Source organism: Helicoverpa zea, chromosome 14, assembly GCF_022581195.2.
Source record: "Helicoverpa zea isolate HzStark_Cry1AcR chromosome 14, ilHelZeax1.1, whole genome shotgun sequence".
In the NCBI taxonomy this organism is placed as follows: domain Eukaryota; kingdom Metazoa; phylum Arthropoda; class Insecta; order Lepidoptera; family Noctuidae; genus Helicoverpa; species Helicoverpa zea.
Window position 1 is genome coordinate 6,218,811 of NC_061465.1, and position 19,771 is coordinate 6,238,581.

The 19,771-nt window shown below is 36.5% G+C and overlaps 1 protein-coding gene across 9 annotated transcripts; it reads left to right on the forward strand.

Moving 5' to 3' along the window:
- The first annotated feature begins 1,979 nt into the window (after nt 1-1,979).
- LOC124636211 lies at nt 1,980-16,853 on the forward strand. Of its 9 annotated transcripts, none has more exons than XM_047172157.1 (8): nt 1,980-2,010; nt 10,175-10,292; nt 10,405-10,644; nt 12,534-12,776; nt 14,038-14,202; nt 15,052-15,282; nt 15,592-15,678; nt 16,540-16,853. In XM_047172157.1, exons 2-7 carry the CDS (start codon nt 10,202-10,204, stop codon nt 15,660-15,662), a joined length of 1,041 nt encoding a protein of 346 aa, XP_047028113.1. In that variant the 5' UTR covers nt 1,980-2,010; nt 10,175-10,201; the 3' UTR covers nt 15,663-15,678; nt 16,540-16,853. The 9 variants fall into 9 exon arrangements, with proteins under 9 accessions (XP_047028113.1, XP_047028111.1, XP_047028115.1 ...); XM_047172155.1 differs by lacking the exon at nt 1,980-2,010 and adding an exon at nt 7,328-7,470; XM_047172156.1 differs by lacking the exon at nt 1,980-2,010 and adding an exon at nt 7,405-7,707.
- The last annotated feature ends 2,918 nt before the right edge of the window (nt 16,854-19,771 follow it).

The window sequence follows — 19,771 nt, forward strand, 5'->3', positions numbered from 1 at the left end:
CGTGGCCTCGCATTCTTGACTAATTTAAAGAGAACGCAAGGTGAATGTAATAAAAAGTTACTAGGATAGTTTAATGTCTGTTAATATATATTTTGCTAGCGTTACATTTTCACTATCTATTTTTTGAGACAAAAGGTGAGTACATTAGTAGAAGTAAGAATTTTATTTGTAGATAATCAACGTTGTTAATGTTTGCAGTGATGAAAGATAGTGCAAGGCCTGCAAGTAATATTCTAATGTTTATTTAAATAACAGCCCATATAAAATAAAATATTGGAATAAAACTCTAAAATCATAAACATTAAAGCTCGACTTAAATATCTACACGAGATATTTATTGTAATTTACATAGCGTCGTAGCGGCTACGTGCTACGAACATACTAATTGCAGTTTTGAAGTAGACAATGTGTCTAATAATAACCTGATTTATTGTTAGTACACTTGTGCCATTAAATAATACTGTATTTATCTGTATAACACATGTATCTCTCAAAATTACCGATGGTAATTAATGGTTTGTTAGACATTAGGTGCTGTTGTCCACTCCCAATACTTTCATTGCCAAGGTTTACGACCGAAGTATGAAGAATCACATGTTCTGCCCTAGGTGTACATACTACACACATAAGTAACACGATTACGTCTCACGCTATTTAGAAATTTGACTTTAACTTCTATTTAGACAATAATCATTTTAATTCAAGACCCATGTTACAAAGAAGCAAGTCTCACACCTCCAAACGGGATTTCAATTATCAAAAATCGCTAGGACCAAAGCTAGAACCCAGGAAGCATCTTTCTATTTGTGATGACAGTAAACCTAAACTAATTCAGAGAAAACTAACAACATCATCCATAATTAAGTCGTATTTCAACACTCCAATTGCTTTTATAGCAAAAGACACGCTCGATTCGCAAGAGAGATTGTCGGCCATAACTCCAAATTAGACGAATTTAATCACGCTTTGGTAAGTGGTACTCAACGTTAGCAGTTCTTAGAAATTTCTAGATAAACATGTGCAGAGCTTGTTGTGGTGTACCGCACGCCATATAATTAGCATCGATTAGGTTCCTGAAACATTTCTAGTTGCTGGTGTTACGTTCCGCATTGCGCAGATGATTTATTGTTTAAACAGATTTTGTGCGACGTTTATTGATAGTAAAATGAACGGTGTAGCCGCGGGTGTAGGCAACCGTTTTTACTTGACAATGTCATGGAAGTTATTAAACATGGTAGCTTTCAGGAAATGTGTAGAATTCATAGCAATGACTTTTGAAAGGTTTTCTCATGGAAAGTAGGTTTTTTATAGAGTTCGATTAGTTTAATGAAAATAGCTTGTTAAATTATTAGGGAGGGAACCATTTTATGCGCTTAAGTCGTATCAAAAGATCTACTAGTTATTATATTATATCTAGCCTGTAGTGTCCCACTGCTGGGCAAAGGCCTCCCCATCTATCTTCCACCCTTCCCGATCTTTCGACCGTGTCCACCAATCCGGACGATAGGTGTCTACTAGTTATAATTTACGGTATTTTTTTGCTCAAATTAGTGTCGTTAAACTTATCCTAAATATTGTGGATAAAGAGCTACATAATTTGCGTCTCGTTCCCTATATTTTTTATAATGCTTTATCCTTTCATTTCATATCAACAAATTATTCAAGGTGACCACCAAACAATTAAGATACCATAAAAGGTAGGATTGATGATTTACATCATGCGCACTTACGATGCAAGAGCCAATTTCACATTCCTTTATTGGAAATTTCCGAAGAAAAATAAACAAATTCTCTTCGTGCCATCTCTTTCTAATCCTATAAATAAGACAAGGTGGCGATCGAGTTTGCTATAAAGTTGTCTGTTCGTGTGTCAACAGATAGTATATCTTTGTAACCGAGCTATCTGCATCTGTTTAGTATCATTATTTCTGTACCGAAACAAGCTACTTATAGTTTATTTGCTGTTCAATCTATTTATACTATTACATCAGAACACGTCTTCTTCAGAGTGTAAGTAGAAAAGATAGCATAATCTATACTAATAATATATATTAAAGACGAAACATTGTTTTGTTTGTTTGTACCCTTAAAAGGCTCTGAAACTACTGAACTGTTATAAAACTATACTATCCCCGAGTAACTCATGCTATATTTTATTCCGATTCGGGCAGTAGTTCCCATGAGACGCGGATGAAAGCACAGGAAAACGGCTAATTTTTTATTTTTTTTCGAAATACCACAGATATTCTAAGATACCTTTTGTTTTTAAAACGATTCGGTCGTTTTCATTTACGACGACAAATGCGAATCGTCAGTCATTCAGATATTGCTAACTTGCCAAAATGTTATGTCACGACTGAAACTATGTAAAGCGTATCATAAAAATTGATGGGTTGCATCCCATAAACGTATCAACATACTGATACAAACAGTTTTAATAAGACAGTCGCTGATCATAACAAAAATTCAATGATTACGAGTAAGTACGATGTAAATACGTACGTGTATTTGTTTAGGGCAATGAAAAATCATTTATTACAACAATCACATTATTACTTCTCTTCGACAATGAAGATCTAGAGAAACGGTAGGTCTATCGTTTTGGTCAGTCGAACATCTGGGTTGCTCCTTACAGCACAAGATCTCGCTTTTTTCCTACTTTACCTCAATTTTACACATGACAATTGACAGGGGCGTTACACTGGTTATAGTTATGTTTCAAATAATAAATGGGCGAAAGCTTACAATCTCAAAGCCCTATCACCTCGCCCCATTTAAATCTTAACGAATGTTTAATTAGTCATAACAAAGCTGACAATTAAACGCTATTGAACAATAAAATAATGAGACGATTAGCGTTTCAATTATTAAAGATACATAGATGTTTAGACAAATAGTCACAGACAAAAATAAATTACAGCCTATATAATTATATACGTGTATTAATTACTATTTTATCTACTCGCAACTTGCATCATTTATATCTTAAATGTTTTGGCTGGTTCGCTTGCTGCTGAGAATCTAAGGTGATAGAAATATGTACTCGTAGGTGGTATAAATAAAACAAATGAGTGTCGTCATCGCATTGGTAAAGCTTGCTTCGTAGGTGAGGTGTCGCTGTCACTGATTGTAATGGGGCGTTTTTAAAGCTAACTGTCGACTGCAACTGCCGACCGCACTTGCAGCGACAGCAAGACATCGGTCGATAGCTGAGGCTGAGTACGTGCTGCCGCCACTTCGATCCAAAACGGTATCATGAAATACATGCCAGTAGTGCAGCGGCAGCGGATTTCCTGCAGTTACAGCAGACGAGGTCGGCAGTTGCAGTCGGCAGCTGGCATTGAAAACGTACCTTAACACTGTCTGACAAACTGACAAAAGACATTTTCACCCTTTACACCCCCATTTGACGTTCGAAATGTAGCAAATGAGTTAAACCGTCATGAAAGGACGAAAGCTCCATTTGTCTTTGGCATTAAAATATTTTTGTTGAGATGACAAATGGTAGATACTGTTTTTAGTTTCAACTAATTTTGTAAACATGAACTTCGGACACAAAATAATGAGCAGTGAAAATAATGTTAAACAGTTGATTTTCAGAAAACACAAGAAGATAAATTACAATAAATCTTATTATATTAATGCATGAAGCTCTATTCATTAACAACTTTGACACCCAGTAGATACCAAGTCTTAATTTTCATCTACTGTTAACCCTGGATTGAATCTTCTGAAAGGAAAGATAGGTTTACCTTAATTTTCCTATGTTACGCTCAAATAACAGTTTCATTTGTGTTTACAAAAGTACTTTATTTCCCGCACTTGCTGAAGTGATTATTTTTCAAAAAACTGCTGAAAACTATTGGTTGTTCATAAATTAATTAACTTAGTACATTGTTTTTATTTTACTAGGATAGTTTTTTTTGTGATGTAATTATCTATGCAAATAAATATATACTTAGTTCATAATAATAATATTTTCGAAGTCCTTAAAGATATTATTTCGATTGAAAAACAACAACTAGACCCTCATTCCCGAGTTTTCCGAAGTTCCCAACATTCTAATAATATCTATAGGTTGAGTATAATAGTGTGTATGTTTAAACAGCTCGTAGTAATTTTAGGCCAGACTTTATAATTGTGCTTGGCAATAACAAAAGGTATCTACAGAAAATATTTTACGATACTTTTATATCTAGGTGCTAAATTCCTGCGATCATTGTTATTTTCAGAGTTTCATTGTTTTTTTCTCAATATCTCACGAATCTCAATATTAAACAAGCGTTAGCTCAAACATGATTAATAACCCAAAATTATATAAGAATACTGTAAGTAATCTGGACGGAGATGTATTTGAATATTTTTATTGACGTAAACAAAGTTACAGTACGTTAAAGTTTCGCTAAGGTGTTAGTAAACACGAGACCGTGACAACATTTTCACCTCCCGATATAATCCCTTCGTCAGCTTTTAGGACGGTCACATATGACAAATTTGTCCCAAACGAACCCAGCAAGGTCAACCTGGAACACGGCACCACATTATTATTAGCTCGTGTTAGCCTCTCGAAGGGCAAAGACCTCACAGCACTTCTACTTTCCTCGATCACATAATAATGATTCAAAAATGTTCTAAAAAAGTTACATTACTTCACAAGCATAGTCTAGCCAGCTACGTGTGCACCTTACAACTGAAAAAAACACGAACACGACGTGTCGTGACAACAAAGGAAATAGAATATGCCTACCATCGGAAGTTGTCCGATCTTCAGTTGTTTATAGCAAATCTATTTATAGACCAGTTGAATGCGGGCCAAAATTCGATAAAACGTGATGTTTCAGGGTGATGCACGTGGGACGCATGACGGCATACAACCAGACAACACACATACCTAAATAAGTAGGGTTATCCAATGTAAACAGTCGACACACTCATAACATAACAATCGTAAAAAGGAAATGGAACAGGTTTCTGTGAATGAAATGTTCCAGTGTATGACGTACTAGTGCTTTCGTGCGTCAGGATCGCAGGTCACTCATGAAACAAGGTGACCGATTCGTCTTTCAGAGATCATAGAATTAAAAGATCTAAAACAGAAAATACTTCCAGTGTTGGAAGTGTTACAACCCTGCTAAATACACGTGTAAAACGTGACAAAAAATACGTCTTTCAAGACTAGAAAATTAAACAGAAAATTCTCAAGAGATTAGTCGTGAAAAATTGTTTTCAAGCGTCTAGGTTTTGGTTGGTATTAAAATATAACACAAAATACTTAAAAACGGGTTGTTTTAAAGGCACTTTCTTATAAGCCTGATTTAAAGATACTTACGTTATTTTTTGTTGCTTCATATTTTTGCATCTACTCCATTTCAGGAAAAGCGCTCGCTTTACATCCTATTTAACTTGCATTTATTTTGTCTTACTAAAACCTCATATCTAGAGAAAACCATCAACCCTTAGTAGATATAGTTTAGTTCAAATTTAAAACAATAATAAAATGGCAACCTTGTCCTGAAAATGTCGAGGAAAACATTAAAACATTTTGTAGGCAACCTTAGTGCTAATGCTGACCGTTCAGTAGAGTGTAGATGTACCTACCTACTGACAGTCTCTATCGAAGACGACAGGTGACAGAAATATTTGAGTCATAACTGAAAGATTTTCAATGCTAACTGCTTTTCACGAGTACCTAAAGCGTCGTAATTATTGATATAATCTCGGTCGATCCTGAAACAGTATAATGCTAGTTGTCAGTTCAATAGTGTAGACAGTTCTCGCTTTTTATAAATACGCATAGAAAGGAACACATAGGAAGGGGTGGAGGGCGGCTGTTTTGGGGGTTGTCTTTTGCAAATTTGACCTGAAAAAAGTGCTGATTTTCAGCCTACTTTGAATAAATAACTTTTTACTTCTAATAGCAATGCTTAATAAGTTATTAGGCTAAGCACTGTGGTCAATTAAGATCATATTAAGATAAATTAAGTTAAGTATAAGACAGTCTCAAAGTTATTTATGAGCCAGGTTAGTGTAGTTAAATATCTATAAGTTTTCTACAAACGGTATCACCGAAATATCTTAAAATACACTCAAGAAGAAAAATATTAGTGTATCAATACGAGGTCACCTGTCGCCGATGGCGCCGACCTTGTAAATTTTTTTCACGAAAATAAAATATTCTAAATCACATCAAACATATTTTATAACTAGTACCTAATAAATTAAACCGTACATAATACTATAAACATCCTGTTATGATTATGATAATGACGTTTTTGTTTATAGGTAGTACAAAAAGGCGGATTTTTTATTTCAATGATCTTGAAAAATCATTGATGCCTAAACATAACTTTTTGTACCCTAAACTATTTAAAAATATCTCTTATACCATAGTTTATAGAATACCTGGTTATTCGTGTGTCTGAATACCCGAAATTCTATTGCACATAAACGTTCTTTATATAAACAGGTGAACTTCAGGTGTCTGCTATTTTGTTGTTTTTTAGAAAAACTTATTGATTATACTAGGGCATATTTAAAGTGTTCCTTATGCGAATGCAAAGCACTAAATGATGTTTACGCAGATGAGGCGCATCAAAATCGAGTACCTACCTACTTAGTTAAAACTTTCAACATAGGAATCTTTTCAGTATATTCATTCAATCGTATCACTTTCGTACCACAGAAGCACATTAATACTTATTATTTATCATCATATCTTGTCTCATAATATTTAGACAAACATTTTGGTAATATTACACTGAAGAGGCTATATTTGTCTATAAACAAAGAGGACTCATTAACGTGGAATGTAAAGTTGAATCACCCACAAAGTTATAATCTCAGGTGGACGCCGTATCGTTGCTATTTCAGTACTTTCACGGGCGATGCGATATATACGCACTTACATCAACTATGTATAATAGCACATACCATGTGGGAGGTTTTAATCGTCTCCCCAGAATATTCTACACCAAAAGAAGTTATTAAACAAATACTAAAGTTTGTTATGAAAACTGAAATCTCAAAGCAGGCAGACCGACTCAATCTAAAGAATGCTAATAGACTGACTTATTCTCGTAGAAAAGTAATCTAGTAAATTTAACAAAAATAAAAGCAGATAAGTAAGCATTTGAGGAAAATTCTTCTTTTCCACAATCGTTAAATGATTGTAAGTATAATGTAATTAACAGTTAATGTAATTTTCATGAGTAACTGTTATGATAATAAGAAAATCTGCTACCAGAAAAGTTTGCATCCGGGAACGAATGTAAGCTCATAAGTAGTAAAATACGGGCAAAATAAAATGTTTATTGAATGGTCTGGGCGGGCGGGCGGCGGGAGCGGGGCGGGCGGGCGCAAGTGCGGCTCGCGCCCGACGCGGCCAGTGCGCGCCCGCCCAGGTCCGACACTCGACGTCGGCTCGTCAACGAAACCAGACAACTGTGTTATTTAACGACCATTATTTAATCGGTAAGAAACTGCCCAGTGTTGAGTCGTCAAGTCCGCAAGGGCTGGGCCGAGTGAACCCCGCGCGGGGTGTTCGCGCACATCTCACCCCCAAGTGCGTAGCGCCGTCTCGCTCTAAAGTTGCGCAATTGCAACTTCGTCTCTGTCGGTTCGCGACTTCGACTTAAATCTAGTTTGTATTCTCGCGGGTGATTAGTCGAGATAAGCGGAGATAACCGGGTAACATTTGTTCAGCAGCACGTAAGTTACTCACACGTTGTTCGACAGTGACGATAATAATACAGGTGAAAATATTTATAAAACAAAAATCAAATCAGCAATTGTCAGGAATATTAGTAAACACTGTGTTCAATACCAAAGCATTTTATTTTAAATATTTTTTTGAATCAATGTGATGTTTGTTTTAAATTAGGTTTCCATTAATTGAAGAAATATTTGTAGTGTCCTAATTTGCAGCCATGGTGTATACATACGAACAGGTTCCAGCTTCAATAACAAAATTGATTTGTTTTCAATTTAAATATCAAACAAAAAACAATTAAACAGCTTAGCCAAGATTAGCTGAAACTGTTCTTCAAAAAAGTATAGAAAATGCTATGTAAGCTCAATTTTTCAAACATCCAATCCAATAATCTGAACCCTACTTAAAATGAACATAAAAAATAACTTGAAATTCTGTATGTGTAACCGCTGATGTTACGTGAGTTCGTGCATAGATCATAGAGCAGAGGGCGCGGCACACCTGTGCGACAATGCGCCGGATCCGGGAATGCTGTGAATCCGATCCGGCCGCGCGCGCCTATTTTCAGCCTCACTCATCCCGCGCCAAATTTGCAATCCCGCCAAATCGACGCGCCTCCATGTATTTTTGTAACCGTTTCACAATCGACTAGCTTTTTTTTAACGGCCAATCCACTTCGTGCCTACATACCTAACCTTCAATTTGTGTCTGATCTAGATACCATGGATTTTTTTACGGATACCAATGGCACTATGCAATCGTAGTACTATGGAATGGAGTATGGAAATGGATGTAGCAAAACATATTTGACATTGGCCTTAAGTCTTGACCTAATTTGTAATAATAGGTGTTAACATCAATCCAGATCACAGGAATCAATTGGCGTTCGATCAAAGATATTGAAAAAGTGCATTGAAAAGATTTAATCAGTTTTTTAGTTTGAATATGATGTTGCAGATTTAATTGATTAGTATTCAGCGATATTCTAAATTACTACATATTTGCTGCAGTTATTTAATAACATCTAATCGTAAAACTGAAAAGCAAAACAATCGTGGATCAATTACATCGACTGCCTCTTGCAAATGCAAATATTTCAAACAAACAAAAGTTAAAACAACCTAACTAGATTTATAAACAGAAGCGGCTTTTTTTTGGTCCTAATTACATACCTAATTCTTAAATTTATTCTTTATTATAATTGATAAAAAAATAACTGCTTGAATTTCATGAGCTTATTTGTAGGTATTTAGTTCTGACAAGTCCATTTTTTTTTCTAATAGTATGATGATAATGTTACCCAACTCCAAACATATCAGGAGAGTAAAGGACACGGTTCAGGAGACAAACAAAAAATTTATAATACTTGAATTATGATTAGGAAAACCTTCGAGTATAATTTCTTCTTCAACAATTTGTACCTGCGTTGAAATTGAAAGTAAGGTACAGATGGATTACTTCTTTGAAAAAGGCTGGCAATGAAGTAATAGGTAGGTACATACTACATGAAAAGAATTTTCAAATTCGGACGTTAGATTAATGACGTTAGCATAGTTTAGAACTGGAGAAAATAGAAAATGTTCAGCATTCCATAGATCCGTGAAGCGTATGTTCTTATCTACACAAACGTCGATCTTAACTGAAAGGCTTCTTGATGAATGATGTTTCTGTTTTACTAAATTTAAACCAATGACGCACGTCAATGAATAATCCGAATAAAATCCACATTCTGTTGTGAAAAAGTATTTGTAGGTACGATCGATTTCAGACTTTGTTGACGACTATTTGTCTTAGGTCACAGCGCATAAATTCATGTTGACAATAACTTATGTTTCTTTAATGAACATCTACAAAATCCATAACCTAAACGGCGGGATTTATTGGATTTAAAATGTAACTGTTACAGCAATTTTCAAATAATATTGCGCTAGTATTCCACGATGACAAAATTATGAGCTCTTGAAATACACCGAAGTTGAGTCGTACAACACCCATCAATTCGTCTTCGCATACTTAACTCAACGCTTACATAATTAGAAATTGCGGCAGGCCGCTGACTTACCTATCCACATCGTAACTCGCAACAAGGTCGTCACAAACTCGAAAATAGCAGAGCAATGAGTAGACATTCGTAAAAACGGCTGTTTTCAAGTTTCTCCTCGACACCAGTTAGATTGGCGAGTGTCCAAGACCACGGGCCATTCGACACGAGCCAGCCACCGAGACGGCTATTTGCGGCTCTGCTGCTAACTCTCGCGTACGTCACTGCTCTATTTACGAGCCACGAGCACGCTATTGTACTCAATTATGTCACCTGGACATATTTTTAAAAGACATATATTGCCGAACTCAAGGTTAACTTTTGACATACTGACAACACATGCTAGGCGCGCATTCCACATAACTTTGACTCAATTCTAAGATTTATAACAACTAATTTTTTTACAGAAATACATTTTGTTACAGAACACGAGCACGACATAAACTGCCAAAATGTTTAAAAGTCATTTAGAAATGATTGGCAGAAATGAGACGCCGTCGAAGAAAGCCAGATTTTGGCAATCCTTCGTGCGATCTCTAAAAGGTAAGCTCGAGACCAAGGACAAGATCACAAGCATTCATATTAGTAAACATTAGAAACATTGTGATACGGAAGGAAGTTTAAGTATTGAAGATTGCTATAATATTTTAATCAGGATCGGAAGACATCAGAGCCGAGGAGAGGTACAGGCCCAGCCGCCGTAGCGTGTTCCCCGAGCTCTTGAGCACCAGCTACCCCTACAGCAAGTCTATCTACGACGACCCCATCGCCGCCGCTGAGAGGATCACCGTCCCCGGATACCGCTACCTGCCCGTCCACCGTGAGGTTTACGGATACTCCCCACGCCCCATCTATGCCCACAACTACCCGCGCTCCCTTGACTCGTACAGGCCAGGTTAGTACCGAACTCAAACACGCACACATCGCCACATATGCACACACGCTACACTAACCAACTTGCCAATCGGTCACCAAAATTGTTTTTCATGATAGTCGCTAATTAAATAAGAACACAAACAATTAATTAGAAAACAAAAATAGATTATGTTGATAGATCACCTGTTGGTAGTGGTTCAATAAGTAATCGATTGGCAAGTACATCACTCACACCGATACTTCAATTTGGCAATCAAAGACAATCGAAGTCGGTCACAGAGACCGATCGAATTAGTCTTTCTAGAATTACAAACAAAAAGTGTAATAACAATTAGATGTCAGAAACCAATGCTAAAATGTTCATTGTAAATATTACATTTAGTTCGACTATGTATAGTAATTTGTATATAGTGGAAAGACTAAATAACCGTTACATATTTTAACACAAAAGTGCTTCATACATAGCCACTGTTGTGTTGAAATGGAACACAAATACTTCAACCTGGTTGTTTAGTTTTCGCTTCAGTTCTAGAACTGTATCAACGTTTTGTTTCAGCAGAAAAGGTCTCCGGGAGAGTGTAGATTAATTCAGGACTTCTTAAATAACGAATACTACATAATGAATGTATAGTCGCATTGTGAAACATCATATCATTTTCAAAAATGATTGTAATTTTTCTGAAAGTTAACAATGCAGTTTTTTAATACTTTTATACCAAGTTATTGCGGGCTATTCTGCTGTCTATATTTTACTATGTAATAAAGTTTTATATTATAAATAAAGAAATTTAAAAATTATATTACGACGATGTACAACCTGCCATCAGCTCGAAGATTGAAATTGGATGATTCGATTTAACATTACATGGAAAACATACAATCACAGATCAGTTTATTTTTAGAGTTATTCTTTAGTAACACCGACGGAGAAAGATAGTCATTTGTGGGATATAATAACAGTAAATCGTATTAATGTAATCGTTTTCAGTTTTTTTTTAAGTAGGGGTTTCATGATTAATATTTAGCTCATTGTATTCATGTATACTAGCTGGCATTCTATGTTACTGCTTGTGCAAGTTACGACTTATTGTACTAATACAGCGCATGCGTCATTTGATAGAAGTCACCTCTCTATACATAATATACTCCACACATTTGACCATGAATGTTATGTCGACTTCATTTTCGCTAGTACATACTGTATGTTGATCTTCTAGCATTTGTCAGGTGATACATTTATTATTATTTACCCCCTTAAGTAACATTAATATTGTGACGTAATAAGCCCACAATGATTTTCTCTTATCGCGCCCTCCCGGCAAGTTGATGTAGAGGTGAGTTCTATGAATAACTTTCATCATCGTTATTTTATTTTCCCCAACATTTTCATAAAACCTAAGCTTGGCTCAGCAAACTAATCAATGACTAACATATTTGGATGAAACCTACGTCCTATCATTTTAATAGGTGCAAGTATCAATACTTGAATCAATAAACTACCATATACGAATGGTGTACACAAGTTTATATTCTATTCTTCAGTACACTCTATTTCTCTATTTTTATTTATGACTACATTTTTATTTTATTGAAAATCTTCTCTAAAAGGTTACAAAAACTGAATTGTGATGTCCTCTGTGTTTTGTTTGCAATGATTCTATCGACGAATCCGTTGTTTGAGCAGTCGTGTTATCAACGATAGAAATGGCATTGAACGCTGGCTTTGGGTCATATTTTTAATTATGATTTTATTTAACAAATCCTTAAAACTAAGGGATTCTAGGACACAAATAAATAATAAAATGATTCCCAACCAATTCATTGGCATTTTTGGGTGTAATATTTTAAGGGATTTTTAATGAGTTTTCTATGAGGCTTGTTTAACCGATTTCCCGTTTCTGCTGACAGTATATCACGTACCGAGGCGCATCCGACGAGGCGTCGACCCCTTCGATGCCCACAAGGCGTGGCAGGAACATCTTGACAGACTGGCAGCCATCGACAGGCTGTACCCCTCTCGCTACGGTCTCTACCTGAAGGACCGGGCATACCCCATCACCGACCTTAGCGCTCCCATTTCCGCACCCTTGGAGCCCAAGAGCCTAAAAGGCATCGAATATGAGCCTGACAGCAAGCCCCACTGGGGAACAGGTAAATACTAACAACTTTATGCACGAACAACTTAGGCTAAGCTAGGATAACCACGCCGCGGTTTATCTGTACAAACTTTACTTCTACAACTTACTTGTAGTCGTCTTTCGTGTCTGAGATAGACTGATTGTTATTGTAAATAAAGTACAGGCGAATCCCGGCTGATTGCTGATCCATGTCGTAGGCTATGCACGGAATACCAGCATTGCGCTAAACATACATTTCTATCTAATAAGACTAGTTCTAGTTGGGATAGCCGAACATAGCACTTAACGTGGATTCAGTTATTGTAAGATCTTATTGGGACTCCATTCACCTGTAAGATTCAATCACAGTTGAATCTAATACGTGTGGTATGACGATGTCCAGAGAAATACAAGAAGCTATAACAACATCCTATTGAGTTAAAGTGAGTAAAATCTGATTAGGTATATTGGTATCCAACTAAATCAACTGATACCAAACGAATCTCAATCCGTACATACTTTACCTAGTACATTGTAATAAAATAATCATTCAAAATTCAAAATTGTACATAAACAGAGCTTCATGCAATATAAATTGATGCATTAACATCTGCCATATAAATTTTTGACATCCTATTTGTAAAAATGACATAAAATCTATATTTTCTTACTGAGTGAAATTTTAAATTGTATTTGTTACGATATGTAGAAATAATTTTATACTTTCCCATAACTTGTTGAATAGTACAAAGATTTAAGAACATTAACTAACACTACGATATATTTTATATTAAAACATAAAAGACCAACCCGTGTTTTGATTTAGTAGTTTAGTACCTCTCCGCTGTAATTTAAATTATATGATTAGCTAAGGAATACTTTCTATGATTTGGCACAAAATTTATTAACATTCTTACTTAAAAATGTAGGCACTCGAGACTTCCACACATTTCTGCCATAAACCATCAGTAATACAAACACGTATTTTAACACACAAGTCTAGAAATGTGCGCCAGTCTCTGAAATAGAGATGAAATATTCATACATCAATATTTTGAAATGAACATGTTTGCATGAGCTGCATTGTAAATATGAGCAAAGCAACATTCGCTCCGGAATGTATTCGGTATTCATGCTCGGCATACAAGAACACTACACTCTACAATACTCATAAATAGAAGAAGGTGATCTCTCTATTCGGTCTAATGTTTCTGTCGACGTGGTAAATGGACTCTGTCTCCAATCCCCGACGTGTGTTACTGTGAATGGTATTGATTATGAGACTTGCCATGAAGGAGCGTGGCCGGCGAGGATATCGGACGTGTTCAAAAGCGACCCTTTTTTCGCTGAAGCCGAAAAATGGGCAGACTTTGACCGCTCACTCCGAGGGAGGTCCCCGACGCCCGTGAAGCCGAGGATTAGCCCACCGCGCGACTGCGAGGTCGCATACGATGCCGACGGTAAGGGCAACAGACCCAACCCTTACACCCTGTATCTTCGTCATGACCCACTCTTCTATCTGGGTTATTGGAATCTTCTAAGTCAAACAAAACTGTTCACGTCCGAAGCCCCAGTACAGTGTAGAAGCATCTAATTTTTCAGAGCTGTGTGAGACTAGTGTCTGTAGTTAGTAACCTCTAAACTTCCTTTGACCTCTAATTTATGTCGATTTAAATTTTCAAGTGAATAATTAAACAGGACATTTTTATTCACAAAATCTTTTCTGATGAATAATTAAGATAATATACAAATAACAATTACTAGTTCTGTCGAGTCCTGTTCAGTGAGTGTACGTGTTCTTTTACATGAAAAAATAATCATTTTTGTTAAACTATCGCATGACATACAAGCATAAACAAAACAATATCATATTAATAATATTTAAGTTCATTAGTTTGGCAATAATAACACTATTAATACTGTTTATTTAAGAGTCCTTCGTTATTCATTACAGAATCAATGTGGACAACTTATTCTGTAATATTTCATTACATCTGACAATTCTGTGTAAAAATTTTACCATCCATAAAGTTTTCAAAATGACTATGGGAAATCTTCAAAATTTTTATGTGATCCGTAAGGAAGGAAAGTTCCACAACGTACTTGTTGACACCATTTATACATTCTGTATAAATCCACTAGCATGATAGCATTCCGTGGGACTCGTAAATAACGTTGTAGTACTGTGGCAGTGTCACGCAGCTGTGTTGAACGCTTGCTTACTTAACACTGTATGGGCGGGCGATGACGAAGTGCAGCTGTAGTATGTCTGTTGTCCCGGCATTAAACGTTATAGTTATGGCGTATAGGTGCACCGCTGTACAACGCTGGCGGACTCCGAAGAAGGCCTTGGGCTGACATTTTCAACCCGAGCCCCTCTCTACCGATTTCGGCGATCACTCGGGACCCCTTCTGGTACGACTGGCCGGAGCTGAAGCCCATTGCCAGATGGGACCGCAGCCCCTCCTACATCCGTGACTCGTACCTGTCGCCTGTCAAACGCACCTTCCTTTGGGACAAGCACCCGATCAGGCCGTTAGGTTAGTGGGTTGCTGTAAATACGCAAAACGTCACTCTGCAGCTTTATTGACGTCTTCTGAGCTGTATAAAATAGCCTTTGATTTGAACTACTATATCATCGACATGGATTGCCACCGCCATTAATTAACTTTGGAATTAGCATTTCAACTGTTTAAGACTGAGCTATTGCGGTTGGTTACTTTCATTTGAATGAGCGACGACGTTTGCAGAAAATGCGTTGCTCCTAACTTTTTGATGATCTATCGGCGTCATAGACCGTTTACAGATTTTTCAGATTAATTTTACTAACATATGTCTAATTACGGCAGATTTAATGGTGGCAGACCGGTTGACCGTGGACGATCTAAGCAAGACTTTACCATTTATGCGTAGTCTATAAAACAAGCAATATTAAGGTATCTGTTCGTGGTGCAAGTGAATGTAGTTTGAAGTCCTATTGTCTTGTTCACGTGTTGTTCCTACTCATCTGTGGTAGTTACACGGTTGATAGACGTAGCTCACCGATCTTTGTTCACCATTATAGCAACTGAATTTTATATAAAAAAAACCTTATGTCATTAGATTCTATTTATGCACATTTAATTAGCACTTGAACCCTCCCATAATATCGAAGAAAATATTTAATTCTCATTTAGGTACATCGTTCGTTTGTGCTCATTACATTATTATTTTCATTACGAATGCAATTCAATAGTATCGATGTTGCAGCAACTCATCGTGTCACCTGAAATACCTACATATGTCAACAGTAACATTGCATTATAAAACGACATAACTATACCTATCATCTTCATTATTATATACGCACTCCAAAAGGACATCAGGAAGCACCAAATACCATTTATTAAAACTATACACCTCATCAAACTGTACATAAAACCATTATTGTTAAGTACATAAAGTTCCTTCACATGTTTACTTGTTCTAAAGTGCCATTTTGTTTTATTTAAAAATATGTACCCAATAATATACCCAAGTTTCATAAAAAAAATTCGCATCTTGTTTTTAATACATTTAAACTTCACAGTGTTTTCTTTGCCTCTGATTGTTGTGAAGAGTTAGAGAAAAGTGGCCTTAGTTATTAAATCTGAACTTGTGCTCAAATTTAAAAAAAGATCATGAAAACATAAATTAAATATAAAGAAATAATAAATTATAAAGATAAAAAAAGATATATATTTATATAAAAAAAAAACTCGGGTACTTATGATTATTGAAGTAAGAACTAGGTTCTTTACTTTTGTTTTCTTTTTCAGCTGCTGCTTTCTAAGGGGCGAGACACCGAACCCACGATATTATAAGAACTTAATTTATATTTTATAAACTTTTCTGTTATACATTGACTATGTTAAAACAATTATTTAACAATAAAATTTAAACTAAGTAAGCTACAAAATAAATTACGAATACTTAATATTTTTTGATCAGTGATCACGCAAGATCTCAAAGACTGCAATAACATAGTCACTGCCACGAATATGAACTTGTTACAAAAGTTTTGTTTTTATTACCTAAATATTTTTATTTATTCCATAAATTAAAAAAATCAATAAAATCTATAAAAACTCAACGCTTTTTTATTTTTTGTTGCGTTTAAACCTGAACATGATGGATAAGTATGACTGAAAATCTAAGGCAAAAATGTGCTTTCCGAACTAAACACTTACAATACCGAAGTTAGCATGAAACAATATCTTATAGTAAAAAACACCCTCTATGTACAAAGTACACCTCTTATAAATACCCATATTTCACCTGTGGACAGCTACTGTACCTATCTACCTATCAAAAGTATGAAGTAACTTTTAGACAAAGAATCTTGCACGTAGGTGCAGATCCTTAATCCAGAATTTATAATTGTAATAATTCCTTAAAAAAAAAAAACTCTGTCCGAAAGGCAACAGTTTTACCTAATGCTTTAGTTATTGGGATGCAGATAGAATCATTGGGTAGCTTTAGTATTTACCTTCTGAAAGATTAGAGCCAAGTTTTCCTTTCATGCAGTGTGGAAGTAGACTATAGACCACTGAATATAGTGAACCGTGAGGCTGAGGTGCCAAGCTTATTAAAGCATACCTATATTTGTTTAGTTTACCACTAGAGAGAGCCATACACTTAGAATTGGTAGGCAATTTAAGCACACAAGATTATATTTTATCATTAAAACGTTTCATAGCACGTCGTGGCAAGCCATATCAAATATTTTCAGACAGCGGAAAAAAATCCGTTGGTGCTGAAAAAGAGTTGTTAGTACGAGGGCTGCCTTTTAAGTTGTGTCGTTTGAAATAAGTATAAACAATCCAATAGGTTATTACTGTATATTGTTTTTTTAAGAATACTCAGGGATATTTAGTTTAGGTACTTTTGCATACGTTCAAACCAGTTTTTGAAATATTTATTCCATTCCAAAGTGGGGGTAGTCAAAACGGCCTATTTGCAAGCGCCAACAGCTTCTTCAGGTGTGCTGAAAGGTAGACCACGAAGAATTTGCTTAATTTTGGGGAATGTAATAAAATATATAGTTAGAAACTTAAGTCAGCTGTCAGGTGGATGATCCAAAATTTCAACATTTTGGGAATTAAAAAACGTATTTGTTTGGCGGACGGTGTGCGAACTTGCACTCTCATGGTGCAGGATCTTTCGACGTCTTGAATTATTTTTTCTAAATTCGGTGATGACTTGTGGCAAACAAATAGTGGTATACTAGTCAGCGGTAACCGTTTTGCAATATTCTCGTACAATAGTGGCGAGGTGGCCACCCTTTGCCACAAACGAGGCAACCATTTTTTTTTAAAGTTATTCTTGAACGAACGACTCCGGTCGGTTTTGGCTCGTCTTGGAAGACCCAGACAGTTGACTGCTGCTTGGAATATGGATCGCAAGCATACATCCAAGACTCGTCACCTCTGACTATATCAAAGACATGCTTTGACTCTCCTCCGTTAAATCGCTGCGGAGTTTTGAGACACCAACTTACACGGGCTGTTTGTTGTCGTCGCTAAGCAAATGGGGTAGGTATCCAACGAGAGATCAACTTTTTTACGTCAAGTTCTTCGTGCAGATTTTTTTGGATAGTGGTCCCTGATATGCCCACGGATGCCTCTATTTCGCAGTATGTTACATATCGGTCTGCGAGAATTAAGTAGCTGCCGTACGGCGTCGATGTTATTTTCCGTCATGGCGTTTTTTGGCCGACCTTCACGTGGCTTGTCACTGAGGCTAGAGTGCTCACGTTGAAATCTTAAATATAAGCGTTCTACGGTCCTAAGGCACGGTGCTACATCACTTAATACAGAACTAATCCCTTCAAAGCACTAAAGTCGCGACAACTCACTTTTAAAGTTCTAGAAAATTTTCGCACGCTTTCCTTAGACATTTCCATTTTTACAACCGACCTGCCACGTTGGAATGGACGATACAATAAAACTATTCGACCAATTTAAAAATATTCTTTTGTTTTCGAATTCTAAATTCAAGAAGATGAAAGTGGCATATATATATATTTTTTTATAATCGCGGGAAGTTAGCAAACGACAGAACTTAAAAGGCAGCCTTACGTAATTGAAGCGTCGTAATTGTCAGTAATTTAAGCCGTTCTGAACTCCTGCCCCTCGTCCCCTCTGTCTTCAGACTCGAACGATTTCCTTCCACACACTCCAGCACATTTCCTGATCGGCCAACTTCTGACTGCGCCCATCTGGACGCTACGACCGTGTGCAGCAACTCAGACAACACTTTTGCCAACGATGGTCAAAGGAATATGTTTCGGAGCTCGAAACCCGCATAAAGAGGAAGGTCAACAGTGAGGTCATAACACCAGACAGCTTAGTTCTTATAAAAGGAGGAGAATGTTCCACCACTCAAATGGAAGCTGGGTCGGGTCACGCAAGTCTTTCCGGGAGCGGATGGAATTTCTCGTGTAGCTGAAATCCGTACAGCGCACGGTATCATACGGCGATCGTTCGCTAAGATCTGCCCCTTACATCCACAATAATCAAGAGGCTTCAGCGACAACTGCTACTTCATGTTGGAAGACTACATCCAGGGTGCTTCCAAGGCGGCCAGCATGACCAATATTGTTACACTGCCATCTAGTGGAAAATAGCGGAAGCTAAACTACCCACGGCGTAAACATCGTGCAACCGCACCGCGAGTGAGCAGCACCGTCGCAACTAACTTCACTTCGCTTGAAAAAATTAATGTAATAACTATGTGTCGTTTACGTTAAAAACTTTATAATTTCAGGAAATTTATAATTCATTTAATTTTGAAAAAACAATAAAGTACTTGATTGAAGACATCCCTTCCCTCCATTGCATGGGGACTTAGGAAACGTTTGAAGATTTTGGTACATAGGAGAGTACATAAGAGAGTTCATAAGGAGTAAACATAAGAGGAGTACACATGGAGAGTATATAAGAGAGAACTTAAAAGGAACACTTAAGAGGACTACATAAGAGTAGAACATAAGATGAGTACATAAGAGAG

What these genes read in the sequence shown, in the direction of transcription:
- LOC124636211 (XM_047172157.1), top strand. Translation starts at nt 10,202, where the DNA reads ATGTTTAAAAGTCATTTAGAAATGATTGGCAGAAATGAGACGCCGTCG. An exon ending in CCTTGACTCGTACAGGCCAG is followed by an intron (nt 10,645 to 12,533) that starts GTTAGTACCGAA and finishes TTCTGCTGACAG; the next exon opens with TATATCACGTACCGAGGCGC. An exon ending in GCACCCGATCAGGCCGTTAG is followed by an intron (nt 15,283 to 15,591) that starts GTTAGTGGGTTG and finishes TAATTACGGCAG; the next exon opens with ATTTAATGGTGGCAGACCGG.